Source organism: Pimephales promelas, chromosome 3, assembly GCF_988280905.1.
Source record: "Pimephales promelas chromosome 3, fPimPro1.hap1.1, whole genome shotgun sequence".
NCBI classification, from domain to species: domain Eukaryota; kingdom Metazoa; phylum Chordata; class Actinopteri; order Cypriniformes; family Leuciscidae; genus Pimephales; species Pimephales promelas.
Genome location: NC_142771.1, coordinates 38,474,578 through 38,495,371, shown reverse-complemented (window position 1 = coordinate 38,495,371; position 20,794 = coordinate 38,474,578). Strand labels below are relative to the sequence as shown.

Genomic DNA, 20,794 nt, shown 5'->3' with positions numbered 1-20,794 from the left:
AGCATATTATACCCTTTTCTTATCGTGGCTGCCCAATTAGTGTTTCTGCCCTTATCTCTTTTCTCCTGCTCCTCCTCTTCATTTCGCACCCATTATTGCTTACTCGGCCTTAGTCCTGCTTTAACCGTGGCGAAACACGTGCTCATATGTTTTTTAAAAATAAAATACTGTACACTTTTTATTATCAAAGCTAGGAGGTTAATAGGTTAAAAAACTAACTGTCAAATCCAATTTGATCCCTTTAAACTTATCTAGGGGGTTAATAGGTCATAAAACTAACTGTCAAACCCATTTGATGCCCTTTAATCTTATCTAGGCGGTCAATAGGTCATAAAACTAACTGTCAAACTCAATTGATGATACCTAGGCGCAGTCATGTGACTCTGAACACCTGTTTTTACTATTTTTGCTAATTACATGACCATTTCTATAGATACGGCCTTCCATACCTTGTTGCTCTGCAGAGGAGCAGTTTAAAAGAGGAGCAGTTTAAAAGAGGAGCAGTTTACCATGACATAAATAATCAACCATCTGTATTTCTCTTTTTGGAGTGACTTAAGACAAGTGGATTTCTCCAACACATCCCCCCTTTGGGACTATCCTTAGTCCCACACTCACTTGTATACCCAGGATGCATCTGCATGAGCCGATCCTTCTTTCCTCATATTATATGATCAACAAAGACCATCCACTTCTTACCAAGCTGATCAGCATCATCCAGTCGCACTCTGGAGGATAGGTGGGACCAAACATCTCCACCCCTTTTGGCTGGAGTGGAGTAAAAGATCCCACCCTCCTAATTATTCAGACAATTAAGGGACATGCTTAATTAACCACTTTTCATCTAATTCTTCATACAGAAATCCTTATATCTTGTCCAGCGGTGCCAGAGGAACTGCACAGGCGCTTCCGGTGGCCTGGAGTGCTATCTGGGTTGCTCCATCGTTGCCAGAGGTGCTCAAGTTGCCTTGGAGCGCTATCTGGTGTTGGAGCAGACAGCGGGTTTTTAAACCACCAGTTGAGTCTGCCCTTGCCTTTTTGACAATCGGTGACCGCGCTTCGTGGATAGTTCCTCTATCTATGGCATCACCCATCCCTCTTAAAGAAAAATACTCAGGCCAGTTTCCCGTACACACATTACATACCCATCACAAATATTCTTGTTATATAATCACATTTCAAAAATAGTATAAATGTTGATTAAAGTGATTATTAGCAAACCTTCTTGACTTTACCTTTCTCTATTTGCATCTTTTGACCTCACAGATGATGTCCTGTTCTAGACCTTCTATCATCCCTTACATTTAAAATTGTGACATTTAATATGATTATAATAAAATATTCTTTGTGAATAACACAAGCATAGTATATAGAAACAGATTATATAAGTGTAAATATTACTGGAAAGACAGTCCTTATGTAAAAAGGAACGTAGAAAAACCCTCTGACTACCTGCCTACACTACCCATGCACTAATCATTCTACCTAATTTTTTTTATCCCAAATCAAATACACAGTGGAGCTAACTCCCTCTCTAATCAAAAACAGAGTCAAAAGTATAAATCAAAAAGTAATAAGGTACCGTCTTTCCATATGATCTTTAACTGGTTACTTCACAGTAACTCCTCCCACTCGTCCAAATCTGGGGCAGATGGCAGGATCTCATTGACACCTTCAACATCAATTCCCGATGGACTCACCGATACATTGATCATTTGTTTTGCAGCTGCACTGGCCAGCATTGATCTGAGGAAAGGCACAACACAACAAAACAACAAGAAAAACACTCCCACTGATATAGCCAAAATCAACCCTATCCGAATTAGCCAGTCCTTCCAGGATGAAAATATCGAGTCCAGCCAATACCCGAAATTTCTGTCTCTCCCAGCATTCTTAGTGACCTCATCTCTCAATGATTTTATCTTCTTTATGGCTGTAGTAAAGGATCCGTCTGGAGCTGTATTATTAGGAATGAATGTACAACAGTCAGTTTCAAACATGACACATACACCTCCTGTGTCTGCCAGAAGCCAATTTAATGCCTGTCTGTTTTGCCAAGTCATTTTACTAGTGGCTTTCAACTGTTCTCCCAACGCTTGAAGAGCTTCATCTGTATAGTTAATGAATCTCTGTTGGTTATAGTATATGTAGTTTATCCACTCCGTATTTTTGTTCACAGGTACCCACAACAGCAATGACTCCCACCCTGATAGTACTTCACTTCTAGCTTTATATTCATGTGGTATCCCTCTAGGCTGTCCAATTGCATCAAGATACACGCTTGCATCCTTAGTATATGCCCTCTTCATTCTTTGATTAGGTTTGCTCCAGTCTTTTTCCAGAGGCTGATCATTAGGATTCCAATTGACTATTCCTACATGTTGGGCCAATCTTACTCTTACACATAAACCTTTCCAATCTATCAGTGTTGTCCTCAGTTTTCTTCCCCCACATAGCCAGTAATAATCTGCTATAACTTCTGTTTGGTTTAGTAAGGGTGCTATCAGGGGAAAGCTCAGAGTAGCACTTTCACAATTTTGTTCTTTTTGTATGATCGTCATATTGTTCTGTACCGTGGCCGTAGCATAAGTTGAATGGGTGGATTTATACAAATTCGGTCGTTCTTCATAGAACTTTTCGAAGTCAAGGTGCCATATTATCACACACTTTCCCCTAAAATGTCCTACATTGTTGGAGCCTGAAGTGCTGCTGAAACATTCATATTCTAGGGACCTATCAACTAAATAATTATCTGGAATTTCTCTTTTTTCAACAGCCACCTTGATGTCCAATTTTTTGCATGTATCTCCCCAACCATATTGATTAAAATGCCACTTATAATCAGCATTGCCTAGCATTGAGAGACAATCAGCAGGACAGTAAGGTATTATGTGTCCCCTCCTATCACAATAATTAGCATTAAACCTAGCACAATGTCTATAATCAAACTCGCTTGGGACTATTCTCAATTTCTTTAGCGGAGATGGAGCGCACAACACACATGATTGGTCAGTAGCTTGTTTTACCGTATATTGGGCCCACCTATACCACTCATTTTGATATGCGGTTTCCAACAATGACTCCTGTGCCAGTTCTAATTCAAAATATTCTTCTGTTAGAGCTTTACTTTCCTGCAAGTTCTTTTGTTTTTGCGAAATACTACCCTGTTTGTCAGCTCTTTTCACCACGTGTTTGTGCATTGTTTTACCTTCTGTCGGCCTAGTCAGAATAATGGGGCTCGAGATAGTCGTCCCACTCAAAGTTTGCTCCACCGGTCTCTGGGAGCTCGAGGTCTTGGAGGTCAATTGCTTGTAAGTCAAGGGTGAAGAATTCTTCTGGGTCATATGCATGTCCTGCAGACGGTCCGGGTACAGCTGACTGTCCTCCTGCAGTGTCAGTACCTGGGGCAGCTGTTGTAGCAGGCACATCATTACCAAGATCAGGCTCAGTAGCTCTCTCATTTTCTGGTTCTGTGCCCTCCGGATGTTGTAGTTCAGTCCGTCCCTGCATTTCATCCCTTGTCTCAGTGCGCTCAGCCTCCCTAGAATGAGGTTCATTAGCATAGTTATTATTGTCTCTATCAGTCTCTTGCTGCGTTTCCTGTTGTGTTGCTTGTTGATCTTGGACATTTTCAACCTGTTCAACCGGCGGTTCTACTACACTGTCCCTGTTTTCCTCTTGTTCCCTATGTCGTCGTCTGGGAACTCTGGTACAGTGATTCAAATGATACCATGTAGTACTTCCTTCTACCTGCACTGCTGTGGGTGTTGCTCTAACTACAGTATACGGTCCTTCTCGTCTTGGTTCATTCCACCGTCTTCTAAACACCCTCAAATATACCTGATCTCCAGGCACTACTGGGCAGGGAATATCCTCCTCTTCTTGAGGTCCCCTGTTCTGCTCCTGTGAATGAATGGCTTCATGTATAGTGGTCAGCTGTTTAATGTACGCTCTCAGCTCCAGCTGTAATTGTTCTAACGGCGGTCCATCGTATGGGCCTCTCAAATGTGGTGCTGGCATTGGTCTACCTGTTAGCATTTCGTGGGGGGACAGATTAGTAATTCTATTTGTCTGCATACGATAACTCATTAGGGCCAGAGGCAACGCATCTACCCAATTAAGTTTGGTGTCTGCGCATATCTTGTTTATCTTGGCCTTAATAGTTCCATTGATCCGTTCTACGATCCCCTGTGATTGAGGGTGATAAATGCAGCCCAAACGTTGCTTCATTCTCAAGTGTTGAATGACTGCCTTAACCGTCTTTTGAATAAAGGCTGAGCCATTATCCGAACTAATCTGTGATGGTATTCCAAACCTTGGAATGACTTCTCTGGTCAAGAATCTTATCACTGTGTTTGCCCCTTGATCTGCTGATGGTTCTGCTTCAACCCACCTACTAAATCTATCAATAATCACCAACATGTATCTCTTACCCCTTACTGACTTAAGCATGTCTACATAGTCCATCACTAAATGTTTAAAAGGGCCTTCTGGAACTGGGATGGAGCCAATTGGGGTTGATGTTCCTTTCCTGACGTTGTTCTTAGCACAGATTTCGCACTCATTTAAAAATTCGTCTATCCGCGTTTGAAGGTATGGTGACCAGAACCCTTGTCTTTTGATTTTTCTTAACATCTCCCCCCTTGCACAGTGATCAAAACTATGAGCATCGGGAATCAGGACATTTAACAATGGCAACGGAGCTATCATCAATCCCTCATGAGAGCGCCATATATTATTTGCATCTCTAGAGGCCCCCCTTTGCTGCCACAAATGGATCTCTGGTGGTGTTGCTCTTGATTGCATTTGGGCAATGCTATCTGCAGAAGGAAGGGGTTGGATCAATACTGATGGTGCCATAACAGCCAATTGGCACCCAGAGGCCTGTTTTGCATGCATGTCTGCTGCATTGTTTCCCTTGATTACAAAATCATTACCTTTTTTATGAGCCTGACATTTGACTACGGCCACTCTTGAGGGAAACATGAGAGCTGTAATTAATTCAACAATTTGGTCACTGTGCTGTATTGGTGTACCATCACTCTTCTTAAACCCTCTCTGCTTCCAGACTGCTCCAAACAGGTGGCATACCCCATGAGCGTATGCCGAGTCGGTATAAATGTTGGCAGTTGTATTTCTAGCCAATTTGCACGCCTCTGTGAGCGCCTTCAGTTCTGCCAATTGTGCCGAGCAGGGTTGTTCACAATGTTCAGTCAGAACGGGAGTGAAGCTATCTCCATCTTGTCTTACAACAGCAAAACCAGCATGGTTCCCTAGATGGTCTCTGAAACATGATCCATCTACAAAATAGGTTACATCTGCATCAACAATCGGTGTTGACTCCAAATCTGGTCTCAGACGGGTAAATGCTAGAGAGACAGGGACACACTCATGAGGTGTCCCTTCTCCCTCTAGTGGGACATAGTTAGCTGGGTTTGCTGTGGTGCATCTTTTAATAGTCACGTCAGGATAGGTCAGTAATGCTGAGTACGTCAGGCATCTTGCCGGTGTTAAGACGAATCGTCCCTGTTCTAACAACTCTACGGTCTTATGATGGGTATATATGGTGACTGGATAACCCATTGTGATAGTAGAAGCTTTATCATAAGCGTAGTATACAGCAGCTAATCCTTGTTGATAACATGGTGGATATCCCTGTGCTACACTATCCAATTTGGTGCTGTAATACGCAATCGGTTGTTTTTTGCGTCCACTGCACGTTTCTTGCATTAGTACAGCTGAGGCAAATCCTGCAATTCTATCGGCTACGTACAAATGGAATTCTCGGTCATAATTAGGGAATGTCAGTACAGGTGCTGTCTGCATTTCTTTTTTGATCGTGTTAAAAGCTACAAGTGCCTCAGGGTTCCATGTCAATCGTGCTTTAAGATTCTGCTGTCCTGCATTTTTCATCAAGGCCCTTAAGGGGGCTACTTTAACAGCATAATCTTCAATCCAATCTGCACTAAATCCAGTCATTCCTAAGAATGTCATCATTTGTCCCACGGTCTGTGGTTGTGGGGCCTTGCTTATCCCCTCCAATTGACTAGGGGATATAGCTTTGGTTTGATGAGCGATCAGTCGACCTAAATATTCGACTTGTGATTGACAATATTGCAACTTTTCCTTGGAGGCTTTGTGCCCACCTTCAGCCAGTTTGGTCAGCACCTTAATGGAATCCTGATGGCACTGTTCTAATGTCGTTGAGCATATTAGTAAATCGTCTACATATTGTATCAATGTACTGTCCAATCTCAAATCTTCCAAATCTACTTTTAGTACCTGGTTAAATACGTGGGGAGAGTGTTTGAACCCTTGGGGCATTCTGGTGTATGTATACTGTTTACCTTGGTAAGTGAAGGCAAAAAGATGTCTGCTCTCTTCTGCTAGCGGAACACTGAAAAATGCAGAGCAAAGGTCAATCACAGTGAAATAATTAGCAGTAGGTGGAACATTCGTTAACAACGTATGCGGGTTTGGGACTTCGGCAGGCCAATCTTCTACTACATCGTTAACTGATCTTAGGTCGTGGACCAATCTCCATTTAGATTTATTCGCTTTTTCAACTGGCAAGATAGGGGTATTGCAAAAGCTTTTAGTCTCAATCAACACTCCTGCCCTCACTAAACCATCAATTGTACTTTTTATTCCCTCTACTGCATCTGGTTTCAGGGGGTATTGTGGTTTTCTCGGTAATTGCATCCCGTATTTTATGGCTATCCTAATGGGATTTGCTGATTTCACAAGCCCTACGTCAGTGTCATGTCTGGACCATAAACTTAAGGGTACTTGCCCTTCCATCTCAATTCTTAATTCTTCCATTCTAGTTACTGATGCTTCCTTTTTTGTTTCCTCAATCACTAATTTTGGAGTCCCTATCATCTCTGTGGTGCATAAAATTTTCAGGTACAATCTGTCATCAGTTTGGAGAATGTAAGGATTTTCTGTCGTTTTCCAACTCAGGCTCTCTGCTTCTCTCATCATGCTACCTAAGTCCTGTGGTTGGTTGCCTTCACTTATTAATAGAGTAACATGGGGAACTGAATCTTCTACCTTGAACCATGCCTTGGTAAAATCACTGGGTCTAATTGATAATGCTGCCCCTACTGGGCCAATGATTATAGCTTCTGATGTTAGGCTCACTCGCTGTCCTTGGGTTTCCTTTAACCACTTTTCTTCTATCTCTTTGTTTTTGGATGGATCAAATCTCATGGTGCAGTGATATTCAGCTTCAGGGGCTGTTGCATTGGAAAACTGCTCCCTCATGTATCTGCCCCACTTCTTAAGTGTATTTTCTACTCCCTTCTGTATGTCCCCCACCCAGAATACATTAGCTTGTAGTCCTTTTTCCCTTGGTCCTTCTAGTACTATCATTTGTTTCAATCCTTCTTTGTCTATGTAAATTCCTTCAGGTGAGCACCAGATTTGTAGCTTTAGCTTGCATATTGCATCTCTTCCTAAAAGGTTAACTGGTGTTTGGTCTGATATTAATACAGGGATCTTAATTTCAGAGTCTTTGATTTTGATGCGGACAGGGGCTGTCATTGGTATCATTTGTGTTAATCCCGAGAATCCTACTGTCTTGACATATTTTCCAGACTTGGGGAGGTGCGAGGCATAGGTTGGACTTAAGCAGGTATAAGTTGCCCCTGTGTCCAGCATGATGGGTACCATTCTGTTTTCTATTTCAATCTTCATCATTGGTTCTTGATCAGCATTTGCAGATATCATAGGCAGCTGATTCCTCCCCGTAGGATTCTCTGGGCACCCCTAATATCCTTGGTCTGGGCCACGCCAGGGGTTGACTGGTCCTGTGTTTTGATATTGTCGGTTCACGGGTCTTGGTGACCATTGTTGCTGCATGTGCATTTCTCTTTGGGGCCATGGGTTGACCGGGCAGTTTCTTCTGTTGTGGCCAGGCTGGCTGCATCCCCAGCACACATTGGGTGCTGGCATGTCTCTTGGTTGGTTGTAGTAGCCGCGCCCTCTTCCTCTTCCTCTTCCATACGTCATCATCCCTCGACTTCTGTTCTCTTGTTGTTCTGGCATGTAGATCACTATTGGTGCGTTAGGTTGCTGTGGTTGACTGGCACTATTCACCGCATGTTGGCTCATGTTGGCTGGTGTTTGCTGTACTGCATGTGTCATTCGTTGCACAACCTGTGGAGCCGACTGTACCGGCTGAGGGGGTGACATTTGGTTTGGTGTATTTACCGCGGCCATCACTGCCGTTGGCTCATCTGCTTCTTTCAGGGCAGCTTGGACCTTCTTTTTCTTGCTCACTAGCTCATCCAGCTGTAATTGGGTCAGTCTCCTCTGAAGCTCTCTCTCATGATTCTTTAGCTTTTGCTCATTTCTTCGATATTGTTCCACAGCATGAGCCACATGGTCGCTGAACTCTTTCGTAGTTTTGGTGCCCAATCCCACTACATCTTCCAGTTTAGACTTAACTGTTGGGGGCATGGCATCCAGTATGGCAGAGCGGAAGAGAGTAGTCAAAATGGGGTCTCCTTCAGGGTCTCTTTCCAGCTCTTGCTTCCACCTTCGTGCTTGCTTTTGTACGTAGGTGACAGGGTTTTCCTCTTCTCCTATAGGCTCACCCTTCAACACCTTTGGATCCAGCTGAGGGGGGTAATGATCTCTAAGAGCCTGCCACATTTCAGCCCGGTACTTGTCCAGAGGTTCTGCCTCCAGCATTATTGAGTCCACTGCTTCTGCAAGGCCTGCACTTTTCAGAATTTCGTTCATTTTTGTGCTTCCCACACACTTGGCCAACAAGGCTTTGATGTCACCAATGGCTAGGATTTTTCCCATGGTCTCTTCCTCCAGTATCTTGATCCACTTTCCAGCTCCTTCATGTAATTCAGGAAGACGGGAAATCAGTCCATCCAGGTCCTGGCTTGCCCATGGAATATACTGTCCCTCTCTGCCCTTGATCAATATGGGAAACTGCTTTGAGCTTTTCGGATAGCCTTCCTCCTCCATGTATCTGCTGAATCTGGAAGCTGGCATTCTCCTCAAACGGTGCCCTCTTCCCCATGGTGCAGTTTCCTGTGGCATGTCCTCCAGTACTACTGTCCCCGATATGTTCTTGTATTCTCGGTGCGGGCTGAGGGAACGTGTCCTTAATCTTGGCGTTTGCCTTCTTCTTGCTTCCCTCTGGTCATGGAATCCTTTCAGGTGTTGAGTCTCTTTGGCGACCTCATCCTCCATCTTTGCTAGTCGCTGGCTCAGCTCCTCATAACGAAAGCAGGGGTGTTGGGCTCCATTCTTTAGCTGTTCTTTGGTTTCTTTCTCCTCTGTTTCGGATCCGTCCGAGTCGGATTCCCTTGTGACCCTCTTGTCTCTTCTGCAGTCCTTCAGATAGTCAGATACGTTGGGGTACGATAGCGGATCTTCAGGTGTCTTTTGGCGGACAGAAATCATCTTGTCGCTGCTGCCCCCTTCTGGATATGCTTTGTCCGACCGGCTTCCTTCTTCTCCACTTACTTCGGACTCATCACCCTCGTGTCCCTTCTCAGAGTTTTGTTGATTTCTCTCAACAGACCTTTCAACTTGATATCCCTCTTCCCTTGCTTCGTTGCTTTCTTCAAAATCAACATGTCCATGTATATTCACAGTTCCAGACACTACAGGCAGCTGTCTATGAACTTCAGCATAGGGTGGTGCATATGGGGGTGGGGTCTCTGGTTCACCTTTTTTATTTTCTGTTTTGTTTCTCAATCCCTTTGCTAACTTTATCCCTACTTCTCTAAATAAGTTCAACACTTCCTGTTCTTTTTCCCGCTTTTCTTGTCTTTTCTTACTTTTATCATAGGGCTTGTGATTTTTTATCAGGGCTCCCATATCCCTACACATTGCCAAATCGAATGTTCCCTCTGCTGGCCATTTAGTGTTCAATTTTTTTGTTCTTTTCTCCCATTTTTTAGACAGTCCTCTTATTACGTCCCTACAAATTGGATACTGCGTTGCCAATTGCTCCACAGGAGGCTCCGCCTCAGGTGACCCCGATGCCATTGCTGCAGTACTATTGATATCCAATTAAAATTAATCAAAATAATCACTGAAATTGCTGCTAGTAACTTCTTGTTTTAGCTTTTCAAAATATTTTAAAAGAATCTGTATCTGTACCTTGAGCAATGGCCTCGTTGTCACCTCTCCCTCTCCTATTGTCCTGTATGTGCTGCTCTGCCAAATAATGTCCTTCCCCAGGCAAATCAATTCGAAGGCCCAGGCTATCTTTCTCCAGTACCAGCGGCCTCGCACTGTTATTTCTCCCGCCCTACAGTGATAAATAAGAGATGGAGAGAGCCTCACTTCATGCCCCGCCTTCATGAATGCATTCATATTTAATTCATCCTTGGTACACATTTGCAGCTTTAATGGTTTGAATAAATTTATCAATGTTTCCCGTTCTCTTTTTGTCAATATCCTGCTCCCTCTGCATCCCCTTTTATTTCTTTTACTTTTATTCTCTTCGACCCCCGCCATTTTCTGCTGTAACTGGTACTTCTTCCAAATCTTCCTTGCTGTGGTAAATTTCTATTAGCAAATGGTGGATTTGATCAGGCCTGTTTTTCAACACCACCACTACTGCCAATTTATCCAAGGTCCAATTGTCTATCAGCACTGGTCTGCTTTCCCCCAATCGATCAATTTGAAATATTACATCACTTTCCCACTTTACTTGTCTGGCACAGGAACCTATCACCAAATAGAGATTCTGCAAGATTGTTGCCCCCCCCAGCCCAGGGGGCCAAACGTGTCCCAAATTACTTTTCAGATAAGGAAGACACACTGGATCTAGCCTTATCTCTGAGGTAATTGGCAACGCCTCCCGGAGAAGAGGCTTTGGAAGTTCGAATTTGTTCAAATGTGGCCGCAATGTTTCGAAACTTATGTACTGTTTGATTATCTTGAACCAATTTACAAAAGGCCACTCACGCTCGAGCTGGTCGAGATTAACTATTTGCGTCAGATTTTGTAAAAATATGTCTCTGATTCGTTCTGTCAATTCCTCCCTATGTCCTCCCTCATTGATAAACTCCTTTTCTAACCAAAAATGGTTTTTAATTCCCTTAGTGAGTTCTGCTGTTCTCTTCAAACTTTCACTTTCTCTGTACCTCCATCCCCACCTTCTACCTTTTTCCTTCTCTCTTTCTGCATGAGCGCTCCACATTTGCTCTGCTTTTTGACTTATCTGTTCTTTTTTTCTTGACTTATTTCCCTTGCTTCCTTTGTTTGTCTTACTTCTAACACTATTATTATTCTCTTTTCACTCTCTTATTTAGTAATGGCTGTGTTTCTCTTCTAGGATCACAACGCACACAGTTAATTGAGTGTCCTAATAATCGACAAAGCCAATTTTTTGGAGTATTTTTTGCCTTCCAACACCCCTTTCCCCTACTTTTCTCACTTTTTTGCCTTATATCCTGCATCCACTTATACCTCTTTCTCACCTTTATGCTTCACTCATGCACTCTCACACGCCAGCTGCAGCCCTCTCGCGCACACACTCACAGACCCACATACACCCACACTTTTTCCCCGGGTATCCTACCTCTTATCTCTCCTTACAATTTTAACACAGCACCCCTTGTTATGCTTGCACTCTTTTTTTTTTTTTTTTTTTTTTTTTTTCTCAATCTCTTTACTTTATTCTTCTATGTTTTTCTCTTCTTATGCTACTCAACTTTTACTATATTTCTCTTTACTTCTTCTCTTAATCTTTACTCATTTTTCAAAAAGAAAAAATCTCAGAAAGTAAGCTCACTCTACTTCTCATATATAATGCTTTATCTCTTTTTTTTTTTTTTTTTTTTTTGTCTCACAATCTCATATACTTCCCATATATAATGCTTTATCTCTTTTTCTTTTGTCTCACAATCTCATATACTTCATTAAACTCTTTTTCTTTTCATTCATGCGCATGCACTTCTTCATCTTGATCCGAAACCTCGACTTTTATTCATTTCCATTTTACTTTTACTCAATTCAGTCTTTTTTAGGTTCGTTTTTCGGCGGGGTTTAATTTATCAAATAATAATAATTACCAACCAAGGTGACTGCTCTGTCAGGGACCACACGAAACAAATTTAAGCAAAAGCTGCTTACCTTGTTTTTGGTCGACCTTTTGTTTCGTGGGGTCACCGGCAGGGGTCGTCCACCACGGCCGCTCCCCTCTCGAAGCTCCTGGCTGCCGCTCGCCAATTATGTTGTGGCAAATCAGAAGTCTCAATTCAATTCAGCAGAGTCGAGTCCTGGTCTTGGAGAAATTGCGCAGAGTCGAGGTTTCAGGTCTCAGAAGAATAACTTTATTGAGCAGTTCAACAAAGTGAGATGGTGGCCAAAGCATCTGAAATTAAGTTGGTTTCATCCCAGCATATTATACCCTTTTCTTATCGTGGCTGCCCAATTAGTGTTTCTGCCCTTATCTCTTTTCTCCTGCTCCTCCTCTTCATTTCGCACCCATTATTGCTTACTCGGCCTTAGTCCTGCTTTAACCGTGGCGAAACACGTGCTCATATGTTTTTTAAAAATAAAATACTGTACACTTTTTATTATCAAAGCTAGGAGGTTAATAGGTTAAAAAACTAACTGTCAAATCCAATTTGATCCCTTTAAACTTATCTAGGGGGTTAATAGGTCATAAAACTAACTGTCAAACCCATTTGATGCCCTTTAATCTTATCTAGGCGGTCAATAGGTCATAAAACTAACTGTCAAACTCAATTGATGATACCTAGGCGCAGTCATGTGACTCTGAACACCTGTTTTTACTATTTTTGCTAATTACATGACCATTTCTATAGATACGGCCTTCCATACCTTGTTGCTCTGCAGAGGAGCAGTTTAAAAGAGGAGCAGTTTAAAAGAGGAGCAGTTTACCATGACATAAATAATCAACCATCTGTATTTCTCTTTTTGGAGTGACTTAAGACAAGTGGATTTCTCCAACAAGCGAAGACGCATTAAAGTAATCAAAAGTGTCAGTAAAGACAATTATAATGTTACAAAAGCTTTATTTCGGATATACATTTACCTTAAACCTTCTATTCATCAAAGAATCCTGACTTCTTTTTTTAAAAACATTAATAATAATCAGAAATGTTTCTTTGGCAGCAAATCACACCAGCATATTATTCCCTTAGCCTAGTAATATTAACTCTACCATGAAATGTGTGATATACATATTGAATTGTATTATATAATTAATGTAGACAATGTATTAAAAGACTAATGGAAATTGAATATTACAGTATTTAATCATGTATTTAGGTTACTGTTTGATTCAAATACCAAAAACCCTAAAGTTACATTTTGCCATGATAGTGAGGTGCTATAGGCATGGCCAGGTTTTAACTGTGATTATCATGATCTAAATGGATGATACTGGTCTGGATGAGCATATAATAAAACTCAAAGTCAGAATATTACATTTTACCAAATAAAATTGAAGTCGTTTATATTTTTTTAAACAGATGTTACTGTTTTTGTTAATTAACATAAATTTAACATAGTAAATCTGCATCCTAACTAAGCTAATGGAACTTTCAACTCACTGTCAAATATGTGTTTCGAGACAAAACCACAATTAACGCTCTGGTTTCTACAACTTTCACTTGGAAGCAATTATCTGGCTTTAAACTTGAAAGAAATAAAAAAAATATTGACATTTATTGTGATAATTATCGATATCAACTAAAATAAAAATATTTTCATGATAATTTGTTGGGCCATATCGCCCAGCCCTACTTGCACTACTCACACAGGGTCAGAGGTCACAGCAGGTCCATCACTGAGATTAGGCGGCAGACCAATTGAGTTGTTACTCTTCATAGACACACAGCTGAATACTGGAGATGCTGCTCTCTGAGTGTGAAGAGAAGCCTTCTCTTCTCTCTCCTCAGACACACTCATTTTACAAGACATCTTCTGCTTCTCTTCCTGCAACATGAGAGGTTTGATTCAGGGCTGTATGTTGAGACAGAGAACATGCATTATACAGTTAAAAATAAATGTGTGGGTTTTACTATATAGTTTAATTGGATTTCGTTTAATTGGGACCTTGAAAGCCTTTATTAAACCATATTATCGTGAATATAATCCACTTTGCGTCATGCCTAACAACGCCCTTCAGCCGTGACTTATACAGCACAGCCTCATGTACCTTAGTGGTTACATAAAATAAGATGAGGTGTATATATGATCAGGGCCATGGGGGGCGTGAGGTCAGCCTTCAGATCACCATGAATGTAAACGGGATTTTAATGATAAAATATACTATTTAAAAATCACATTTTGCCAATTAAATTTTCACATTTTCTTATTTTTGTGAATATTAAGCTAAATTAATAATATTTTAGTTAACCCTTTGACACGTAAGTTTTAAATATTCTAACTGACCCCCAAGCGTGAGTTTTTCAAGGTGACCGTTATTTAGAAACTGTCACTTTAATGTTTCCATGGTGACACATCATTGCTTGTCACGTGACACAGTGCAACCACAACACAGCGCTGAATGAATGATCTGCTTTTATGTAATTTTTCCTTTTTCTATTCAAAATATTCACAAATGCATTAGCTATAGCATGAAACACTGTAATTCCGATTGTCAAATATGTGCAAGTGGATGTGTTTTGTTGTTTAAACACCTTTATAACGATCACGTTAGTTGAGCTGTACGTTCGATGGGCGGGACTATGTTGGTTTGTGCCACAGTTCAGAGAATCGGATCTGTTGGATTTACAACACGTTAATTTCTCTACAAATCAAGAAATACATGAAAGTAAGTGGCCGGTGAACTGGGAGAAGAATAGAGCAAAATGTAAAGCTACTTACACACAATGGGCCCTATTTAACGATCTGAAACGCAAGTATCAAGCTAGAAGGGCAAGTAACTTTGTGGGCAAGTCTTTGGCGCTGTTGCTATTTTACCGGCTGGGTTTAAAAATTACTATTGCACCCGACGCAAGTCTAAAAGGGGTTGGTCTGAAGTAGCTTCATTATTCATAGGTGTGGTTTGGGCGTAACATGCAATAAACCAATCAGAGTGTCATGTGTTACTATTTTTATCACATTTATAACAATAGATGATTAATCTTGAAGATGATTCAATGTGAATATTATTATACTTGATCTGTAGATAAAGGTCTATGTTTTCGAATAAAACAACATTATCTTGCTGGACTTTATTGCTGTAACTTAATCGTGTTACTTTCTACCGGGTGTCGGACATTGCCGGTTAGATCACAACACTAGAGTCAGAGCACTATAATTGTTCTTCACACGCACAGTAACTGAAATTTAAAACTGTTAAAAGAAAAGGCTCAATAAACTATTGCATAGATAGATACTGTATAATACACTGTCCAACAATATGTATTTCCTTTGTGCTTTGAACTTCTCAATGCAGACACGAAACGCTGCGCGCTGTAACTCCATGTGGCTTCAAGCGCATCATTCTCCGCTCGGGATGCGCATAAGCGCCTATCAAGCGCCTAAATGCTATACATTTAAAACATGTCTCAATTTTATCGTAGCCTTGGCTATATCTAAAATAATTTATGTTTTTGATTTTTGTTATCTTGTTTTTCATTAATGTATTTTACAACAATACAAAGAGCAATGTGCATTATCCACTAATCTAGTTTATACTAGCATTTTTGTCATAGATTATGATCATATATTTTTTGGATTTATTGTTTATTTTATAATGAAGTTTTCTGTATTAAGTAGATTGTGTTTAACACAAAAAAATGATTAGTCAACACAGAGTTATAGAAATTCTACTTGATTTAAAAAAAAACTGCACTGGTATCGGATCGGTCGATACTCAGAATTTTTGACATTGGATCGGATCGATTCTGAAAAAGATGGTATCGGAGCATCCCTAGTTGATGTGTGTGACATCATTGCCGTTAGGGGTGCAATCAATATCGTTATCGCGATATCACGTTGCTCGATATACATATCGTAAGTGTCGCAATATTTATGCAATATTTTGTTTATGATGCGTCTGGTCTGACATGCACCGTTACATTTCCCCCGACTCATTTCCTGATTCTCCTTCTCCATAAACAACATAAAATCAAGGAGAGGTTTAACTTTTCATGCTACAGATTTCCCACAGTGGTCAAAAAGAACAGGGGAGACACTTTGTTTTTCTCAATATAAAGTCGCTACTCGCTCCGAAGCTAACCGCCGTCACTCTCTCACTTCTCCCTTGCTCTCCTACCACACAGTCCACCCCCACACACACACACACTTGCGCCGGCTCGACGCGCACACCAGCGCAAAAGTATAATCAGGCCACCTGGCAACTTCATGCGTTTTCACTGATCGGATAGCTATCTGATTTATCAAAATACGACCTTCAATTCCCGCACTATATGCATATTTAATGGAGTGCACGTCACCGAAAGCAACAGTTATGAGGCCATCCTTAAAAATATTTTGGTTTGCAGTAACAGCAATTTTTTTTTTTTTTAAAGGGTCGGTAGGTAGGTCTATATTTTATTTTTTTTCAAGATTCAGTGTAAAAAAAAAGTACAATTTTGGTCATGGTGATTGTAATTTATATTTTTTTTTTAAATGCATATTGTGATGTCACTGACTGGGTCTTCAAACTGTGCATCCACCGCTAGGTGTTAAAGGGTTAGTTCGCCCATTTAAGACATGAAGTTGTATGCAATCCTTACCAGCACTATAGTGCACACTGACCCACTCTGTTGTGACCCCCCTGGTCAGAGTTCTGACTGCTGAAGTTTTTGAATGAAGTACTCCCAGTTATTTTCCGGGGCCACAAAACTGTGCGTTTTTACGTGAAAAAATGATTTGCGTTTCAAAGCTTGATTAATTTACCACACAAAAAACACGCCAGTCAAAATTCATACCTCAGTTTTAATGCGGCACTATTTTCTATCCATTTCTATCAATCCGCGCTGCCGCAACGTCAACAGTACGCACGTTACGATCAGCTGTTGATAGCGCGCGACTCGCTGACAACATGTCTGACTGCGAAACTTATTATGATGATGAAACGAATTTTAGCACAATGTCAGACGGATCAGATAATGAAAGTAATTTTAGCACATGGCCGTGGGAACATATTTTATCATGAAGGTGCTGGGGGCGGGGCTTAATGGGCATGGCTTGACAGAGTCGGCGCCAGAGCAGATCTACTGGAGGGCCATTGGGTCATCAGGGGGTTTGCACTGCCGTTTGAGAAATATTTTAACGCAAAAAAAAAAAAAAAAAACCAGAAACACCTTTTACTACTATCATAATTATTAATAATTATTATTTGGGAATTTCTCCACCACTTTTTGCCAGGGTCGATATTGTCCCCAACACTTTTAAACATCTCGCGGCGTGGATGTACCAATACAAATAAATAAAACAAATCCGGTTAACTAGTCTAGCAGAACATTCATTTGTTAAATAAGAGGAGAAATAGCACGCTGAAATGTGTTATTTTTTTAAATCAAGTGATCATAGTAGGCTACTCGTTGACTCAGTGCTGTGCTGATAGTGTTCTCTTGTGGCTCGCGCTGCCACAAGGAACATCTTCACACGGACACGAGCTTGATCAGTTGCGGAGAAATCTCTATTCGTACCGGTGAAACCACAAAGTAAAATGCATTCAAACATTTTGTCATGTCCCTACTTGACAACAACTGATAAACATAATCGGTTTTAATGAGGGGGGGGAAAAAACTATGCGAGTGTGGATAGAACTCAGAAACTCTTGCACGTTATGTTCTTCCACTTGACTTGACCATTACATTAACTACCATTACACCACATACAGGCGAATTTGAGGGAATGCAAGGTCTCGAGGTGCATTTTTGTTGAACTTATTTTAACTTGAGTGCCGCGTTTTGAGAATGAGGTTTCATTCGCGAGACGCGAGCGCAACAGTTGCGTGCGCGTTCACAGAGAAAAGCATTTGGAACAGTAGCAGAGGGTAATGGAAAAACTCGTTCTTTGTGAACAGCCCTTAATGCCAAAGAATGCTTTAAAGACTTCTGTATTTAGTTTTTTCACATGCATAAAATGAGTGTCAAATCAATTTTGAGATGCTGGACCTCAACCAGTGTCATGCCACTCACTCTATGCGAGATCGACTTTTGCCTTATGATAGGCAGCCTATATTAATTTCTATACAACTCTTCGACAACATATGGAAATGAAATAATCGTTAGAGTCGTTTTATAAAGGTAGAAGGTGTTCTTAAAAAACATGTTGAAAAACAAAGTTATTTAAAGTCACGTCATATTAAATTTCAATGTAGTGAAACAGCTGTCGCCAGGGGGTGCTGCAGCACCCTCAGCACCCCTAGTTCCCACGGCCCTGTTTTAGCACAACGACAAAGGGATACCTGAAGTGATATATGAACCGGAGTATACCGATGCCGAACTAACCTATCGATTGACGAGGAGGTCAGCTGTCTGCATTAGCTGCCTGCATCCAATGACATTTTCCCTGCAATGCTGCTAACCCAGACAGCAAACTGACATTGAATCAACGTGGAAACGACGTCTCTCATGACATTGAAACAACGTTGATTTTGCTCATCGAATTAACGTTGAACCAACGTCAGACGCGGCATTCTTCAAAGCTAAATGAAAATCGAAAATTGGTTTGCTTTCATAACGTTGAAACAACGCGTTGATTTCAAGTTGATTTTCCGTTAGTTTTGAAAGAATGACGCGTCTGACGTTGGTTCAACGTTAATTCGATGAGCAAAACAATGTCAGATCAACGTTGTTTCGATGTCATATTTCCATGTTGATTCAATGTCAGTTTGCTATCTGGGAAACCTGGAGACGTTCTTCTACGTACCTAAACTCAATTGGAAAAAGCGACCCAAACCAGCTGGACTTGGCGGTCAGATGTCGGCTGAGTAAGTGTGATCACTCACGTTGCTTTGTAGTTTTTTATTTAAGAATTTAACGTTGACCAGTTGGCTATATAATTGGCCTAGTCTATCTGACTGCTTTATTATTATTATTATTATTATACTGAGTGGACAGTAACAATTATTAATAAATTAATAATTTTATTACTGTCTTGACATCAAATGTCCCATCAGCTTGTTTACCGTACAGACCCAGTGGTACTGGTAGCAAACATCAAAACTCTTTAAAATATATTTTTTTTCCTTTTCCTCCTTGGTTGGGGATGTAATCGTCTTCGCTGAAGTGAGCACACACACGAAAATCCTTTATTCGGGATATTTTAGCTCCCATGGCAACTAGCCAAAGCTGTCTCATATAGGAAACATGAAAACGATGGAATCTGAACTTTGATCCCGGAACATCCTTGTGGTCACAGCCTGGGAATTTACAAGTTCGCACCATTGTTAATTTAATACTTTTTAACTAGTAGTCAATCGATTGTCAAACTATGGAACAGCTGATCGTAACGTGCGCACTGTTGACGTTGCGGCAGCGCGGATTGATAGAAATGGATAGAAAATAGTGCCGCATTAAAACTGAGGTATGAATTTTGCCCGGCGTGTTTTTTCAATATTATGAAGCTGCAGACTCGGAGCCTGCATCTACAGTCCCCCACCGAGAGTCCCGCATTCTCAGACCCCTCGTTTTTCAAACACAGCGCCTCCTGCTGTTCAAAAGATCGAATAACACCCGCACACAGAGTACAGTGCACGATTATCCAAATGCAATTAAAAACAATAGGATGCAATATTACGGTCTCCAAATAAATTATCCAATAAATATTTGCATTCCCTGCTTAATGCATGGGCAAAAAAACAAAACAAAACTAATTGTTACTGATGGAAGGGATACAATTACAGATTGAACTATCTTCAGAAAAATAGCATGTGATATTATATTACTACAATGTTTTTATTTTATTTTATTTTTATTCAAATTCCAATTTTTCTTTCAGTTCAAACTTGGTCTAATTAACATTACGATGCTAACATTACAAAATCTGTTTTTTGATATTTTGAATGCGAAGCAAAACAAATCAGAATAGACAAAACACGTAATAAACAATTCTGTACTTTATTTAATGATCACCTAAACATCATCTTGCTGTAAAGAAAAAAGGAAGAAAAAACTGTGTTCGTGACTTTACTTTTCGTCTTCAATTGCATTAAAAAAACGAATTTATAAGTCGCTTTGCATAATCATAAAATGATGTTGCTGGGTTCGGCAGGGGCGACTCCATCGATGTATGGTGTACCCTGAATAGCCTACAACATAGGACCGATAGGCCTATAGCACATGTCTTATATATGTTTAAAGCTAAATAAATTATAAACGTAGCTATCTAAATATTTTCGGGGGGAAGAGGGCGAAAAAACATACATTAACGTCTCAAATCTTGTTACAGACTAACTTTACAAATTCAATGCACTATTCATATGTTGTATCGATGAGCTAAATTCGTTTTATTAAAAAAATGATCAAACGAGTAGGCTACAACGATTCGCTAAATAAAATTGAAGATAGCTACTCACGTTTTGGCTTAAGTTCTTCACATGTTCTTCACATGTTTATCTGATACAATTTGATAGGAGGCGCTGTCTCGAAAAACGAGGGGTCTGAGAATGCGGGACTCTGGGTGCAGGGGGACTGTAGATGCAGGTCTCCGAGTCTGCAGCTTCATACTACTCTGTTTTTTGTGTGGTAAATTAATCAAGCTTTGAAACGCAAATCATTTTTTCACGTAAAAACGCACAGTTTTGTGGCCCCGGAAAATAACCGGGAGTACTTCATTCAAAAACTTCCAGCGGTCAGAACTCTGACCAGGGGGGTCA

General features: G+C 40.7%; 2 protein-coding genes across 4 annotated transcripts in view; both read right to left on the bottom strand.

The window, feature by feature from the left end:
- LOC120464525 (uncharacterized) overlaps window positions 1–20,794 on the bottom strand; it is a 60,793-nt gene that overhangs the window by 39,506 nt on the left and 493 nt on the right. For both annotated transcript variants that reach the window (XM_039654046.2, XM_089128865.1), the window contains exon 2: window positions 13,769–13,974. In XM_039654046.2, the coding sequence (XP_039509980.2) occupies window positions 13,769–13,956 (188 nt within the window). In that variant the 5' untranslated portion in view covers window positions 13,957–13,974. The remainder of the gene's footprint in view (window positions 1–13,768; window positions 13,975–20,794) is intronic.
- LOC148982082 (uncharacterized) lies at window positions 1,532–11,636 on the bottom strand. Of its 2 annotated transcripts, XM_089128867.1 has the most exons (3): window positions 6,348–11,636; window positions 3,209–3,541; window positions 1,532–1,957 (listed from the first exon to the last, which is right to left on the bottom strand). In XM_089128867.1, exon 1 carries the CDS (start codon window positions 10,015–10,017, stop codon window positions 7,771–7,773), a length of 2,247 nt encoding a protein of 748 aa, XP_088984993.1. In that variant the 5' UTR covers window positions 10,018–11,636; the 3' UTR covers window positions 1,532–1,957; window positions 3,209–3,541; window positions 6,348–7,770. The 2 variants fall into 2 exon arrangements, with proteins under 2 accessions (XP_088984993.1, XP_088984992.1); XM_089128866.1 differs by having other exon boundaries at window positions 3,209–11,636.